Genomic DNA, 17,319 nt, shown 5'->3' with positions numbered 1-17,319 from the left:
AAATGACTTGTAAACAATATGTACATGAAAGAATTATGCCTTGAATTCTAGTGATCAAGTGTTTTTGGTTCTCAGCTTGCATAGTAGGGACCTATCCTTCCTAAGTGATGGTCAGAGTCATGGCTGATCGTGGTTTCTGGCTTTTCTGCAGGTGGCTATGGTATGGATGTAACCAAGAAAAACAAGCGCGATGGCACCGAAGTCACTGAAAGAAGTAAGAGAACAATATATTATCCTTATGAAAGTAATAAAAAAATTGGAAAGAGTAAATAATTCATTCCTAATTCCATCACAACTTCTATATCACTTCTAAATTATTTATTTTTAGTTTTCTTTGGGTTTTTTTTTTTGCTTTTTTTTTCAATGTATCATTTAAAATGTTTCCTAAGTAGACTTTATTCCTTCCCATAAGATGGCTTTTGTTGATTTTTATTTTAACCTACTTATAATCAAACCGTGTTCTGCTTTTTCTTCAAAAATGAAAATTACCATTTTGATGTACAGTTTTCATAATTAGCATTTTCCGTAGCTGTATAATATTCTGTTGAATGAATTTGTCATAAGTTGTTTAACCATTTCTTTATTTAGAATACAGGGCAGCAGGAATCCAAAAGAATAACATCCCAGTTACTGCAGGGACAGAGTTAGAGTAACACCAGTGTCACAGTTGCAGTCGACAGTGAAATTGAAAACAGACACATTTCTTTTGTGAAACTGCCCAAATGATAAATTCAGAGACATTTAAACTGTCCCCTAAACAGTTCTGACTCTTTCATTTATCCTGTGACTTTCATATATCTCTAATGAAAATATTCTGGCTTCACAGACTTGGAACTTTAGGTTAAGAAATAATTTATTTTTATGTGTCCAATAATCCCAAAGGTCCACACAGTGAGAGGTCTAGTGAAAGCTCAAGGACTATTATTCAAATCAAGCTGCCATTTTAGTCTAAAAAACCATTTCCTGTTATGCATGGAATGTGGTTCCTGCTAGGACAAGAAATCAGTTAGGAAAATACAGTGTGAAGAAGGAAGGGGGTTGGGGCAGCAAAACTGGTGTGGGATGGAGCAGTAGCCAGCAGGAGAGCCTAAAGTAGCACAAAGGAAATTCCACCTTTTCCCCTTTCACCACCTCTTCCAACATGCACACACACATGTACACCATGCACACACACATATACCCGGGCATGTGCGCACACGTCACACACACACACGCACCCCAGAAGTGTGCTGTTAAAGACCCGTGATCTCAGCTATATCGGTACTCCTTTATATGCCACACAGAGGGAGGAGGCAGTGATGGTCACTGTCAGAGAACAACATTGGCCCCACTTTGGTTCTAGGAATCCACCCACCTCCCCATGTTGCTGCAGGGGAGAGAGAGATTCAGAAAGGCAACAGGTCTTCTAACCGGTGTTTAAGACATACTGGAAGGTGGGGCGCCTGGGTGGCTTGAGCATCTGACTCCTGGTTTCTGATGGGGTCATGGTCTCCTGAGTTCGGTGCTAGCTCTGTGCTGACACCATGGAGCCTGCTTGGGACTTTCTGTCTGCCTCTCTCCCTGCTCACTCTCTATCTCTTTTCTCAAAAAACAAAAAACAAACAAAAAGCATACTGGAAGCTTTTGTTACCTCCATAGACTCACCATGACTTGGAGTCTAGAGAAACTCAATTTGGGGAGGCAAAGGGACTGGTTCTTCAAGTCTGACTTTGATGTTCATCTATCCCCAATTTCACCCAGCTCCAAGTGTGACTTACTGACCCCCGCCTTCCTACATACACCTCCTTACTCTCAGGAATGGCCCTGATGATTTGGGAATGAATTATGTCCTTGGGACACCCCCAGTTGATAAAGAAGTATAAAATAATTATCCGCTTCACAGTGAAATCAGCCAGGATAATGTGTTGGCCCCAGCCGGATGGGGTGACCATAGGGAAAAGGTAGTGCAGACAGAGTGTGACTTGGCACACTTCAGAGTGATTTGAGGCCCTGGTCCTCCTTCAAAGGTGAATCCAGGCCTGGACTGGATCTAATTGTTAAATGAGAGCCATAGACGTCAAGGTAAGTACGTCATCCCTCAAACCAGCAGGTAACTACTTTTGGTTCCAAAAGGATTTAACTCATTTTCCAGGTAAATTAAACCCCATTGTTATTGCACATATTTTCACGGACAGTGGGTCAGATCACATACCTTAAAGCACAAGTATACAAAAATCTATATTGAACCTAATTTAAGATGCTGAGCCTATGAGAGATGTTAGACCTCATACAGGGAATTCAGTGTGTTATATAAGATCTTATCTTTTTATTGTCTTTTTCTAGTTATTACGGAAACAGTAACTACAAGACTTACATCCTTACCGCCAAGTAAGTGACTACCAAGAGCTTCCTTCTCAGGCATGTATGAAGGACTCCACATGTAACCTTTTCTCTATGTACTCTTCAGCTGAGCAAATCCAAAAGATCTGAAATCTCTTTTTTAACAGCTATATTGACATTAATTTACGAATCACCAAACACACCAGTTTGAAGTATATAATTCAATGGTTGTTAGTACTGTTAATGTTAAAAATAAAACTGCCAGTCATTTTACCAGCAAAGCAGGTTTATTTGGGAAATTGCAAACTGGAACAAACTAAGGCAGAACCACAAGCAAGTCCAACAAACAAAGGAAAGGAAGACTATTTTATGGAGAAGGAAGAAGCTGGGAGGTGTTGTTTTAAAGTAGTTGGAGAAAAGCAAGAGTTCAGGGTGATGGATGGCTTCTTATTGGCTGAGTTGCAGGCGTAGATTTCCTGCAGGCATGCAACCTATATCTTTTCCTGTTGGGGCCTGTAATTGAGGATACTTTCCCTCTGAGGATTCTTCAGCTGGGTCTGCAATTGACAGGTGCTTCCTGAAATTGACATTAAGTGGCAAGGCTTCCCCTTCAGCCTCCCCTTAGCATCAATTCACTTTAGTGACCTTTCCTTTTATTAATGTTCTCAGTATGTTTACAGAGTTGTGCAGGCATTGCAACAATCTAATTTTAAAAGATTCCATCACCCCAAAAGGAAACTTCATGACCATAAGCAGTCACTCTCCTTTCTCCCGCCCCTCTCCCCTCTCCCCTGAGAACTACAAGTCTACTCTCTATATAGATTGACCTGATCTGGACACTCCTGGCAGAAACCTTATCCAGCCTGAGCACAGGGTGGGAGGAGGGAACCACCAGTCAGGCCTCTGAATCCACTTTTTTTCCTGAGGAGGTCTTCAGGTTTAGTGGATTCTATAATGGAGACGCAGCCCTAAAGCTACCCCTGTTCCCCAGGGAGCCTTGCTCACAGAGGGTGGGAACAAGAGGTCAGAGCACCATGGGCTGCCACATGGAACACCAGCAACACAGAGCTGTCACTCACCCTTTCAGCGAGTCTAGTGGCTGGCATGTCTGTGGCACTGACCAGGCAATTTCAAAAACGCCAGCCCAACCCATGCCCTGGCCTCGCAGAACTTTTCCTCACTCAACTGCCTTTTCTAATATTTAAATTTTCCTAATGAGCAACTTGCTATGCTCTGCCCAGAAGACTTTGCTTTTAAATTGGGTGGAATATTTGTTCTCAATGTTTCTATCAAAAATGAGAGTATGGCAACTTGCACTTGCAAAGGGACCAGAGGGTCATGGGCGATAAGCCAGGGGTGATCTCTGCAAGCAGAGGAGGAGGGGATCCCCTGGCCTGACTCCACCCATAAATCATCACCTGCTTCTTGTTTCTGCAGAAGGGGGAACCAGCAACGGCTATGCTAAAACAGGCTCTCTTAGTGGAGGGAGCCGTCTGGAGAAACACAGCCTGACACATGGCAGCAGTGGCTACATAAACTCAAGTAAGTGCCTGGGGGTCAATGGGGTTGGGGGAGAACAGATGGACAGGGAGAGAGGGAGTCCTACAAGGAGAGGGAGGGTCACAACTGCTTGTCATCCATTCCAAATGCCCAAAATTACTATGTAACTGACACATGTCCCAGCCACTGTGACACTTTCAAATTGGCCACATTCGAAGCCTACTTACAGTGGGATCCATTTTCATTAAGTTCCCAGTATAAATAACAGTAATCGAGAATGCTTCATAGGGAGGTAGCTCTTTCCCCACTGAATCACTCTCTTTTTTTTTTTTTTTATTTTTTTATTTTTTTTTTATTTTTGGGACAGAGAGAGACAGAGCATGAACGGGGGAGGGGCAGAGAGAGAGGGAGACACAGAATCGGAAACAGGCTCCAGGCTCCGAGCCATCAGCCCAGAGCCTGACGCGGGGCTCGAACTCACGGACCGCGAGATCGTGACCTGGCTGAAGTCGGACGCTTAACCGACTGCGCCACCCAGGCGCCCCTGAATCACTCTCTTTAAGCCATTTCTTTTAGGGAAGGGTGTGCACGCATGAGGGTTTATAATTTCAATTAACAACAACAAAAGAAATTTAGGACTGGATTACTCTGTTAGGGAATCTAGTGACATACAATCCCACACGGAGTTTCCACTGGGCAAGCATCCAACACAGGCCTATTGTTCCCAGTGAAAGACTCTTTCAGGGTAGCTTTCAAACTGAAACAAAACAAAGCAAGGCAAAACAAAACAAAGCAAGGCAAAACCAAACCAAATAAAACACAAGCACACATTAACCCCTGAAGCCATTTAAAAAGTCTTGGACTGACACTGAAAAAGAAGACCCAAAACACACAAAACACGGGGTTGACCAAGAGGAGTCGTCGCTGTTTGCTTTCAAGGAACACTCCCATGTCCAGTTATACTCTGGTCCATCCAGTAGTGAGCTACAATGAAGTGCCACGTCTCAAGAAAAATCCTGCCAAAGCCTCTCAGCTGCCATGTGTAACCACATCCACAGAGGGGCCCCCTGCCTTCCTGCCATGGTCAGCTGGGGAAGGGCAGCAGCCATGATTCCATCTCCCATTTCTGAGTGGCCATTGGAATGCCAAGGTGAACCCTTCCAGCAATGTTCTCCAGAAGTCCTCTTGGCCTTCCACGGGGCCCTTTTTTATTTTGAGCAGCTTGAGTGTACTTAGTGTGACCACATGCAGGTCTACTGGAGCCCTGGGAGACTTTATGCTTTTCCCTGCTTGCAGGTGGAAGTACACGGGGCAATGCCTCCACCTCCAGTTACAGGAGGGCTCACTCCCCCGCCTCCACTCTGCCCAACTCACCAGGCTCCACGTTTGAGAGGAAGACTCACATCACCCGCCACGGAACATACGAAGGTATTGGTCCCACAGATTTTACAAGAGCGCTGCTCTCTTCCCCAGATAACTTTGCTCATCTTTTTTTTTTTTTAATTTTTTTTTTTAACGTTTATTTATTTTTGGGACAGAGAGAGACAGAGCATGAACGGGGGAGGGGCAGAGAGAGAGGGAGACACAGAACTGGAAGCAGGCTCCAGGCTCTGAGCCATCAGCCCAGAGCCCGACGCGGGGCTCGAACTCACGGACCGCGAGATCCTGACCTGAGCTGAAGTCGGACGCTTAACCGACTGAGCCACCCAGGCGCCCCATACTTCGCTCATCTTTTGAGGATGAAATTATTGGCCACCCTTATTTACCTGTTTCTGCCGTGTCTTCACTCTTCTTTCGTTTCTTTCACAGACTCATGCTACTTAGAGATTTCATTGATTTACCCACCCCCTTAATTCATTCCTTCATTTAGCATTTTATCATGCATCTACCATGTATTTAACACCTTTTGGAATGTTTTAGTGGACGCTCTAGGGGCCAAGGGCAGGCTGCCCCCAAATGGGTCACTTTGGCATGAAAGGTATTTTGAGTTAAGAGCAATCAAAACCCAGCAGGTTCAGGAAAAGCTCTTTACCTCCCCCTCAGTTGCTTGCTTGTACCAAGAAGAGAGCTATTAATAGAAACTCCTCTACTTAGGAAATTTACTTACATAATAAGGCAACCTTTGTTTTCCAACCATCTCCTCTCACCTTCCTGCTAAGGGTCTTTCTCTCCTTTGTATTCTCAAGCCCCTACCCCTCTCCTCAGCTCAAATGAGCATCATGTTGCCAGTCTCTGGAATTTCCATGTCTGTGTGGATTCAGAAGCTAAATTTGATTTTTCTCCTGTTAATCTGTCTCATGTCAATTTGCTTCTTGGTCCAGCTAGAAGGATCTTGAAGGGTAGAGGAAATGCTTCCTCCCTAATGATACTAAAATGACTTAGATGTGGATCTTGCTTCAAGTTGCCTGTAGTCTACTGGATAAGCTAAGATGATAAGTTAAAAACTATGATATAAAGTAGAAGGGGATTATGGTTTCCAGCTGAGTCTTCAGGGAAGACTCTTTGTGGAGGTAGCATTTGAGATGGGCCTTCATGTGTGATGTGTGACGCCCGGTGGAGAGGTGGGTCGCTCCAGCCTGCAGGGGCCACACACAGGCAGCAGTCAGGGCTCACTAGCAAGCAGGTGCTGACGTGAAGAGAGCTGGAGGGGCTCAGATTCAGGGCTGGCCTACGATGTTTGGATTCTGTTCTGTCACAGTGAGAAGCCCCCGGGATTTTTGAATAAAAAGTCAATCATCTTTGAGGTCTAGGACTAGAACTCTGGAAGCCATGTGCAGGAAGAATGGGGAGGAAAGAGGCAGAACGTGGTGACAAGTTAGAAGGTGCTCTATGGTCAAGGAAGGGAAAACTTGGCTGGGACTAGGGTGGCAGCATTTGGAGTGGAAAAGAGGAGCAGAGGTGAGATGCATTGCAGACAGAATTGATGTTTGACAATTGATTAAGTACTAAGGAAGGGGGGGAGAAAGAGTCTGAGATTGAAGCGCAGGTGGTTGGGGCCATGGTGGTGCCCGTGATTGAAAGAGGGCAGCCAGGTGGAGGCCCCCATGCTGACGAGCTCGGGGATGTGCCCTGAAGCGGAGCTGCCGCACAGCTCCCGGTGGGGCTACTGAGCAGGGAGAGGGGTGCGCAGGACTTGAGCTCAGGGAGAAGTCGGGCAGGATACCCAGCTTGGCGGCATTTATGAAGAGATGTTAGTTAGTAGAAGATGGAAACCTCAGGAACTGGCCAAGGAAGGGAGCATGAGAGCAGAAAGGGGCAAAGAAAGAGAACATTGGGGATGAAAGGGAACGAAGAGTTAGAAGACAGAGGAGGAGGAAGAGTGTGAGCGGCTGGGGAGAGCAGGACCAGGCAGAGACATGGAAGTGAGGCAGGGAGGTGCTCAGGGTCAAGAAGCAGGAGGCGGGAGGAAGACGTTTGGGTCCTGCCCCTCAGGTCACTGCAGTGCCTGGTCATCTGCAGAAGCAGGTTTGGTGGGAAACAGACCAGCCAGGCAGCAAGTGGCTCTGATACTGAATGGAGACGGGTAGTGGTGGTGGAGAAGCAGGATTGAGGGTTTGAGTTCCCCAGTGAGTTAAGACCCAGAGCTGGCATATGGCAGGGGTGGGGGTGGGGAGCCAAAATCCAGGCCAGGCAGGGTGTCACCACAGCGCTTTCTGATGTTAGGCCTTCCTGGGGGCTGGCGCCTTCATTGTAACAGGGTCCACATTTGGGACTGGCTTCACAAGGTCAGTGACACTGCCAGTATTTGTATGACCAGGGACAGGTCACCTGCACCAACACTGGCATAGGGCACACTCAGTCAAGGACGTAAAAACAAAAAAAAAATGAAAACGTCCTGCTTTCCTTTGTTCTAACCCTTCGCCACGTGAAATAGATCAGTGGTCACAGCGAAATGCCCCGGCTGCGTCCTGGAGGTGTGTCCTATTTCCACAGCAAGCCTGCTGTAGAGCACTTGCCGTCCAGGGCGCTGGGCCGGGAGGTTCAGTAGGGGGTGCCCAGTGTACCTTCTCCCCTGGGCAGCTCTGGGAGGGCCGGGCATGTGTGTGCTGAGTGTTTTCTCTGGGAGGACTGGCTCTGTGTGCTGAGTGTTTTCTCCCTCTGCAGGGAGCTCCAGCGGCAACTCTTCTCCCGAGTACCCTCGGAAGGAATTTGGTATGTCCTTTCCTTACTTTCTGAAGAAATGGTCAAATGAGGCACTGGGGAAATGCCTGGAGTCAAATGGATTCTTCTAAAGGAGTTTGACCCCTCGCTTCCTTATCCTGAAGCATCTTAAGGCGACTGACCTCCACATTAACTTGCTGGCATTCGCCATTGCTCCTGGTACTACTGAAGTGGCAAGTTATTCACACAGGGCTCAGGCTTGGACAGAGAAGCCCCTAAGGCCAAGCAACAATTACAGGATTTTTCCTTCCACAGGACACACAAAGACCTCCCAGCAAAGAGGAGCAGGGGGTTGAACGCACAAATGCCACACATCTCATCACCTCCACCATGATTGGCTGCAAAGGGGCATACTTTATGCCAAGTGAAACCCAAGGATCTGTCTTCATTTGGCCTTAACCTTTTGGTCCATGTTCTTGGATTCTCACTGTGCGTCTGAATTGATATGATGATTGTACAGTGATTATAATTTTATTTATTTGCTTATGGCTGGAAGTCCAAGGCAGTCTCTAACAAAAAGCTAAAGAGATCTGGCTGTTTGTTTGTTTTAAATATATTTCATCTGTGTAGACAGCCAGCCCTAATGACCTTGCTTCCAAATGATTACCTTAGTTAACACTCTAAGTGTGAGCTAATCTAACATTCATTTAGCTAACACCCTAAATGCATTGGAGCCGTGCAAAACTTTCTCTGCCCTTTGGCTATGTGGCCATCATTTATTAAGCACCCACTGCCAACCCCAGGTGGTTGGGTTCACTGTGGGGCCAGTGATTGAAATAGGGGAGCCAGGTGGAGGCCTCCACATGGACTGATGTGTTCAGTCATTTCATCCTGAAGCAGAGCTGGTGGTTCAGCTTCCCGGTGGGGGCACCAAGTAGGAACTGGGATGCACAGGACTTGAGCTCAGGGAAGAAGGGCAGGACACTCAGTTTGCAAAGACTTTACAAAGACACATTAGTAGAAACAAAGAGAAAGGTGCCCATCTGGATATAAATGCACACTGAAAACCGTCTCTTCCCCACCCCCCACTCAAACAGACCTACTTCCAGGTGAAAATTATTTAGCATGCCGCCTCTTACATATGCCTAAGATTACTTGTCTTTGTTCCTCAGCATCTTCTTCAACCAGAGGAAGGAGCCAAACACGAGGTGAGCTCTGTTGCTGGGTTCATTTCAGTTCATTCACCAAGTTTTTTCTGAGCATCTAACACGGGTGCCCAGCCTTGAGCCAGAAAATATGAGAAGCAGAGAAGAATAAATAAGGCGTGGTTTCTGCGTCCGAGGAGCTTACAGCTTCCTGGGAACCTTTTGCCGGCCCCATCAGGATGGGAGGGGTAGGTTCTGCATTCGGTCAATGCTGATAGTGATGGAGCCTCCCGGCTCAGCCTGTGATTTCATCAGGGCATCCCCAGGCACTGGGATGTGTACAGTGGGCAGGTTGGGATGTGGGGAGAGGACCTCTCCTTTAAATTAAAATTTTTTTTTTAACGTCTATTTATTTTTTTGAGACAGAGAGAGACAGAGCATGAACGGGGGAGGGGCAGAGAGAGAGAGGGAGACACAGAATCGGAAGCAGGCTCCAGGCTCCGAGCTGTCAGCCCAGAGCCCGATGCGGGGCTCGAACTCACGGACCACGAGATCGTGACCTGAGCTGAAGTCGGACGCTCAACTGACTGAGCCACCCGGGCGCCCCAAGGACCTCTCCTTTAAATAGCACTTGTTCTGGGCACACTTAGGCCTCCTGTTCTTAGGACACAGCCCAAAATCTTTTCTGCTGCTCAGAGCTCAGTGTCAGGCACTGTGATCCAAGCTCCTTCATTCACACTTTCTCCATCTCTTCCCTGACAGAGAGCGAAATCCGAGTTCGACTACAGAGTGCATCCCCATCTACCCGATGTAAGTGGTCACTGTCTGTCTGAAAATAAAGGATCCAGGAGTCCAGGGTCACCAGTGTGTGTATGTGTGTGTGTGTATGTGTCTGTGTGTGTGGTCACTCAATCATAAAACGTCTTGAAGGGCCTTCTGTGAGAGGGACCCTTGGCGAGGTGCTGGGGATGAGGAGCTGAGTAAGTCACGTTCCTTGCTGCTAACAGGGAGATCGTAAACCAACCAACCATGACATCTCAGGGAGCTGAAGGAGCAGGGAGTCAAAGAAGCCTTCTCGGGTCCATGTCCCTTGAAGGGGGACCGAAGGATGGGTCATTTAGGCTCTGTGGGATACGCTGGCATGACACATTTGAGGAACATATGCCCACACGTTGGAGGAATGTTCAGTGTGGCCAAAGGAAAAGGAGAAAGAGGGGACACGATAGAATACTTAAGATTGGAGAAGAGTCAGAAGCAAGTCGAGTGTGAGAATTTGAACTTTATTTCAAATGTCAGGGATTCCCTAGTCTGTTGACTTTGTTTCACTCCTATTGTTCTTGTTAGAAGTTATTTGACATTTTGAAAAGGGCCCAACCAATAGGGTGAGAGCCAAGTATAAAGAGCAGGAGGAGAAAGAGGCCACTTGGCCCAGGAATCAGAGATTGGGGCTGGCGCAAAGAGCTCAGGGCCCTGCGCCATGGGGTCTGAGGCTATCTCACCAGAGTCCTTCCAGGCTTGGTAGGGCTGAGCCAAAGGATGGAGCTTTCAGGGAAGGGGGTGCCTGGGCAGTCTTCTAGGACACGTTGTCTGCAGACCTCTTATGTGCTACCCTCCTATGATGTCTCCTTCCTCTCCTCCTTGCCACGTTGGGAGGCACAGGGAGCTAACACCTCTAGGTGACCTAGCTACAAATAACAGTGGCCAAATGGACCCCAAACCCACACGAAAGCAGCATAGGAGTTATGAGCCACAAATTCCTTTTGACACTCCAGAGCATACAAGGTCAGGCACTTGACATTCAATGTGTCCTGGTGGGGGATGAGACCACTGTTGAATCATTTGTTTCAAGAGATCTGGTTCTTTCACTGCCCTGTGTGTAAATCTCCCAGCCCCCTGATCTAGGACAACCAGGTCTTCCAGCCATAGAATTATCCCTGTGCTGTCTGATGAGGTCGAATTAGGAAATACATACTGAGGACCTCCCTGTGGAGGCCCTGTATTTATGAGGCCATTAATATTACAAAGGGCCAGGTTGATAGATGCTATAAATTGACAAAATACAAAAATTACAAGGCTGACCAAAAATGTCCCAGCGTGTGAAGCAAATGTCATTCCCCCCACCCCCGCCTCATTCAGAATGCCATATATGTTTTTCCACTGCAGCTGGACTCAGGAAAGAATCCAGGGCCTATTGGAAAATTGGGGGTTTATTTTACAGGGACGGAATTGGATGATGTTAAACGTTTGCTCAAGGGGAGTCGATCTGCAAGCGTGAGCCCCACCCGAAATTGCTCCAATACACTCCCCATCCCCAAGAAAGGCACGGTGGAGACCAAAATGGTCACGGCAAGCTCCCAGTCAGGTAAGCCCCAGGGCTCCAGCTTCCATGGAGGGAAGGGAACGAGGTGGCAGAGTTGTCCTGGCCCCAGAATTCAGCAGTGCCCCGACAGGCCTCCAAGGTTGTGGCAGAGACTTCACAGAGTACTTACCAAGAGTCTGCTCTTCATGCTGTGTGAGCATGTGGGCTGCACCCTGTCTGGTCCACCATCCCACGAGCGTGTAGTTGGGCTCTCAATCCCAGAGACTCTCTCCCAGGACATTCTTGACATCTTTTGGGAATGTGTTGACCAGGTTCCCTGAATGAAGAATAGTGGGGACAACTGTATTTTCATTCATTCATTCAGTGAATATTTATTATGTGCTTCCTCTGTGCCAAGTAGCAGGCACTGAGGAGAAGCAAGGAACAGGAGATACATGGCCACTCGTGGAGGTGAGGGCCTCTGGGGGAAGTCAAACAGATAACCAGGGGGTCATAGTCAAGTAGGATGGACATTGTTGAGCACTCCGGGATCACATGCCTACCAAGTGCAAGGTGGGTTCTGTGGGAGGCAGAAAGATGAATAAGCAGATCCTTGGACAGAGAGGAGGAGAGAAGCCAGTTCTGCTATGTTGTGAAGGTTTCTGTCCCTTACTCCTGAAGAAAAAAAAAACAATAACAAAACACAACAACAACCCTTGAGATTGTGATATTTCTCTTATTTTTAAATATAAAACCAAACCTCAGGGCAGGTTTTATGACTTGTATGGCTAGTTCCCCCTTGTATAGTGAAGAGGCAGAATTGGCTTCAGATTTGAAGAAGCACCAAAGTCCCCTCTCTTGGAGGCAGAGTGCCCCTTGGGTCTGGTTGGCACATAGGAAGGTTTAAGGAGCGTTTAACCAGAGAAGACTGCCCTCCGTGCGGGATGGTCTCGGACCAGGGGCTTTGCTATCTGCACCTGCCTCATGCCTGGAATTCTGTGTGGGATTTGTGGCCCCCTGGCACCAGTGGCGGAATCAGCAACGATGGATGTCCCAGTGGAGGGGACAGCACACCAGGAGGTGGGAAGGGGATCTTGGAAAAATGGGCAGACCCCAGAGCAAAACTGACCTACTTCAGATTTCACCAGGAGTCAGCAAGAATTTTTTTTTTCTCTTCAAATTTTTATTTAAATTTGAGTTAGTTAACATACAGTGCATTATTGGTTTCAGGAGTAGATTTCAGTGATCCATAGCTTACATACAATACCCAGTGCTCATCACAAGTGCCCTCCTTAATTGCCATGCCTATCTAGCCCATCCGCCACCCACTTCCCTCCATCGACTCTTGGTTTGATCTCTATTGCTATGAATCTCTTATGGTTTGTTTCCCTTTCCCCCCAACCCCATATGTTCATCAATTTTGTTCCTTAAATTCCACATATGAGACGGTATTTGTCTTCCTCTGACTTATTTCACTTAGCAAAAATGTTGTTGCAAATGGCAAGATTTCATTCTTTTTTTATGGCTGAGTAATATTCTGTTGTATATATACACCACTTCTTTATCCAGTCATCAATTGATGGACACTTGGGCTGCTTCCATAATTTGGTTGTTGTAGATAATGGTGCTATAAACATCGAGGTGCAGGTATCCCTTTGAATTAGTATTTTTGTATTCCTTGGGTAAATACCTAGTAATGCAATTGCTGGGTTGGAGGGCAGTTCTATTTTCAACTTTGTGAGGAATCTGCAAACTGTTTTCCAGGGTGGCTGCACCAGTTGGCATTCCCACCAACAGTGCAAGAGGGTTCCCTTTCTCCACATCCTTGCCGACACCTGTTGTTTCCTGTGTTGTTCATTTTAGCCATTCTGACAGGTGTGCGGTGTATCTCATCATAGTTTTGATTCATATTTCCATGATGATGAGTGATGTTGAGCATCTTTTCATGTGTCTGTTAGCCACAACAAGAATCTTTAATACAAGAGATCAAGTTTTCACCAGCTCCGAAGTTTCAGATGAAAGTGGACTGACCAACTTCCCTGGACAGAGGGAGGTCCCGGGACATGGGACCTTCAGGGCTAAACCCGAGAATGTGCCAGCACACCGATCTGACTGGGTGCTGCTTTTGTCTCTCACTGGGGTGTGGGTGTGCCTGTCTGTTTCCAGTGTCCGGCACCTATGATACAACCATCTTGGACGCCAACCTTCCCTCCCATATGTGGTCTTCCACCTTGCCGGCGGGGTCCTCCATGGGGACCTATCACAACAATGTGACCACCCAGAGCTCATCCCTCCTCAACACCAATGCCTATTCTGCAGGATCGGGTACGTGGTACAGTGCACTTCCCCTCCCACCCCTGAACCCTTTGCAATTTTACCTGGAGCTGAACGACCCCTCTGCTGTTTACCTTCCCCGGAGGCTTTCTCTAGGGGTCTTCTGTGGCCTAGCATCCCAAGATTTTCCCATTGATAACCCCAGCTCAATTCAGTCTCTAAGGTGTTTCTTTTGGTGGGTCCCCTATAAAAAGGACTATATAGCACAGTGTATCAGGAAAAAAAATGTAATGGGAAAGAACATGAAAATGTGTATAGGGAACCTAGTTTCATTCCACATGGATTAACTGTGACCTTGAGAGTTGGTTAACTTCTCTGGGCTTCAAATGCCTTTTCTGCAAAAGGGTGACCCAGGGTCCACGCGAGGCCTGACCACCTTATGACCATTCCTTGGCTATGACTCAAGGTACACCATGGACAATTTGGTCCTCGGCTGCAAGGCAAGAGCTCAAGATTTCCCTAAAACCAGAAATGTAACAAAATAGAAAAATTTAATCCTGGCACTTCTTCTGGTGCCTCTGTGGTTTCCCCTGCTCTGGGCTGGAGGTCCCGCTCACCAGCCTTCCTCCTCCTCCTCCTCCCCTGCAGTCTTTGGAGTCCCAAACAACATGGCATCCTGCTCTCCCACACTGCACCCCGGGGTCAGCACCTGCTCCTCAGGTCAGTGCTTGCCAGCTTGCGTCGCCCTTTTTAGCATGTTTGCTTTACAGGTTAGTGATGCTCCCTACTGCTGAGGAAAACAGAGGGGTTTCCACAGAAGATGTTCTTTCTGCCCATGAGCGTGAAGACTTTCCTCATTGCACACGGGATGCAGAAACAGGGCCCAAGGGGTGCCTGCCCTCAGTCCTAGGTGGAGATCAGCCCCCAAGGACAAGGCCTGAGGGAGGGTGCTTGGGGTGTCCAGAACCTACTTGTTCTGTTCTGGTCTCTTTTCTGTGAGCGGTGGAGAAATGGAAGTAAAGGGGCAGAGTCGGCACTGTGGACGTTTTCAGGTGCAAAGTACTTTTATGTTAGAAGGATATTACTTTAGTTTTTTATGTTTATTTTATTTTATCTTGAGAGAGAGGGAGAGAGAGCAAGGGAGGGGCAGAGAGAGAAAAGAGAAAGTATCCCTAGCAGGCTCCCCACTGTCAGCACAGAGCCCAACACGGGGCTCCATCCCACGACCCTCAGATCATGACCTGAGCTGAAATCAAGAGTTGGATGCCCAACAGACTGAGCCACCCAGGTGCTCCTGAAGGATCTTACTTTAGATCTTTTTATAAACACTGTAGTTCACTGGGGGCTCAGTGTCACTGCCTGGCTTCCAGTGCAAGCATATGACCATTTTCTTAATGTTGTATTTATTTTTGACAGCACGAACAGGGGAGGGGCAGAGAGAGAGAGAGGCAGAGAGAGAATCCCAAGTAGGCTCTGCCCTCTCAGCGCAGAGCCCAATGCTGAGCTAAAATCCGGAGTCGGATGCTTAACCAACCAGGCCACCCAGGCTCCCCACCCCTGGGATATTTTTAAATACAGTGGCATCTGTCAGACCCTGTGCAGATTACTGTTATTCAGCTATGTGGCCCTAACTACCCAATATATGAAACTGCTGGTAGCTTTTGGCCAGTAGTGGGGGGTGGGGCCTGAAGAGCTCACCGTGTCACTGAGAATGTGAGAACTGAGAAATCTGGGGAATCTCTGGCCTGTGCCAAGATCTTTATCATGGAAGTGCTTTGGGGTGCTCCAGGGGCTGCCTCAAGCCAAGGGGCCCCCTCTCCGCCTGCGCTCACCTGCCCTCCATTCCTCTCCCAGTGTTTGGCATGCAGAACAACCTGGCCCCCAGCTCGTCCACCCTGTCCCATGGCGCGGCCACCACCTCCACAGGTCAGTAGCCAAGGTTTGGAGCTTAGGGTCTGGGAAGTAACGCCTTGTTGCAGCTGTAACTCACAATATCCCTTTCCAGTAACTGAATCAGAGGGACCAGATTTCCCTAAAAACCAACCTTTCCCAACAAAGAAACAGCCCCCCCACCTCCCAACCTAAAGATGTCAACTTCGATCATTTGCTGGCTCGGATGTGAGGGAAACCACAGGGGAGCCCTTGCTGTGGAGTGTCATCTGTGTACCCCTGTGTCTCACTGCCGTTCCTGATGGTCCCCTGTCACTGTACCTCGATCATCTAGCTGATTTTATGGTGTACCCCTGTGCAAACCCGGGGAGGTGGAACAGGAGAGGGGTGAACCTTAGCCTTTGCCCTCAGCTTGTTTATGGTTTACTTGGAGTAGAAAGTCTAATGCACGTGAAACAACCAGGTGTCCTATACGACAACATGAATCCTGTTGTGCAGAGCAGGTGTTAGGAGTTCTGAAGGGAAGGAGTCTTAGGAGAACTTCAGGGAGGAGGTAGAATTTTGGAACAATCCTAAAAGAATGAGGGTTAGACCAAAGAAAGTGTCATCTAAACTCATTGCCGCCCCTGTGGCTGGAGACAGTTGCCTTTGTTGTTATAATTCATTTTATTTAGTTGCCACTAAGCTCTTCCTGTCACCTGGGGAGCCTGCCCCCTGCTGGGACTGCTCAGGCTATTCTAGGCTTTGTGGAGCCACTCTCCCACACTGGCCCTGCTGACTCCGTGGTTCCTTTCTTGTAGCATATGGTGTGAAGAAAAACCTGCCCCAGGGCCCTGCCGCTGTGAGCGCAGGCGTGTCCACCTCCGCAGGTGAGTGCTACTGCCAGCTGCCGATGGCAACCACGTGTGGGGGACAAGTGCTCTGCAGTGACACGTGGCGTATGGGAGGGGGAGGTATAACCTATTGGTGGTCTGAGGTCTGCAAATACGACTCACCCCAAAGGCCTCCTGGTTCCCATGACAGAGCAGAGATAAGTGTGCCCCCAGCCTTACCTTGGCCTTCAAGGGCCAAGGGGTGGGGCAGGGAGCTTAGGGTCAGGTATTCATACCCCAGTCCCTACTGTTGTCTGGAAGCCCCTGGCCTGCTCCTGTTATGTGTCACCCATTGCAAGAACCCGGGAGCCCCTCAGAAGCTGCCACCCCAACCACACACTCTTCCTTCCTTCCTTCCTTCCTTTGTCTGTCTTTCTTTCTTTGTCTTTCTTTCTTTCTTTCTTTCTTTCTTTCTTTCTTTCTTTCCTTTTCCTTTTCCTTTTCCTTTTCCTTTTCCTTTTCCTTTTCCTTTCTTTCTTGGCTCCATGCCCAGTGTGGGGCTCAAACTCATAACCCTGAGGTCAGTAGTCACATGCTCTGTCAACTAAGCCAGCCAGGTGCCCCACACCATACACACTTTCAATAGGATCTTTATCAACTTGGGCTCTCCTCACCCAGTGGGTTATTTCTTCCATTGCTGTGATCCTGTTGTTCCCTTCCATTCAACAATTCCTTCATTCAGAAAAGATTTACTGAGGACCTGCTCTGTATGAGACAGATGCTGTTCTAAGTGCTCGGAGTATGAACGTGAACAGGACAGACTAGACTCCTGCCTTCACCAGGCTGACCATTGCAGCCGGAGAGGAGGCAGATGGACAAATAGACAAATGACAGGAAACGATGACAGAAAATCATACCTACTTAGAAGAAATAGATGAGGTAGTAGAGATGGGGCAGGGGTTCATGTTAGACCAGCTGG

General features: G+C 47.9%; 1 protein-coding gene across 1 annotated transcript in view; it reads left to right on the top strand.

Moving 5' to 3' along the window:
* Positions 1-162: 162 nt before the first annotated feature.
* COL17A1 (collagen type XVII alpha 1 chain) overlaps positions 163-17,319 on the top strand; it is a 46,062-nt gene continuing 28,905 nt past the window's right edge. The window contains exons 1-12 of the mRNA XM_049645716.1: positions 163-214; positions 2,323-2,367; positions 3,757-3,861; positions 5,116-5,247; positions 7,924-7,971; positions 9,093-9,128; positions 9,828-9,875; positions 11,284-11,427; positions 13,531-13,689; positions 14,287-14,358; positions 15,493-15,564; positions 16,329-16,397. Of these exons, the coding sequence (XP_049501673.1) occupies positions 163-214; positions 2,323-2,367; positions 3,757-3,861; positions 5,116-5,247; positions 7,924-7,971; positions 9,093-9,128; positions 9,828-9,875; positions 11,284-11,427; positions 13,531-13,689; positions 14,287-14,358; positions 15,493-15,564; positions 16,329-16,397 (982 nt within the window). The remainder of the gene's footprint in view (positions 215-2,322; positions 2,368-3,756; positions 3,862-5,115; positions 5,248-7,923; positions 7,972-9,092; positions 9,129-9,827; positions 9,876-11,283; positions 11,428-13,530; positions 13,690-14,286; positions 14,359-15,492; positions 15,565-16,328; positions 16,398-17,319) is intronic.

Source organism: Panthera uncia, chromosome D2 (assembly GCF_023721935.1).
Source record: "Panthera uncia isolate 11264 chromosome D2, Puncia_PCG_1.0, whole genome shotgun sequence".
Classification (NCBI taxonomy): Eukaryota; Metazoa; Chordata; class Mammalia; order Carnivora; family Felidae; genus Panthera; species Panthera uncia.
Note: the sequence above shows the minus strand (reverse complement) of the source record. Positions and strands in the feature narration are given on the sequence as shown.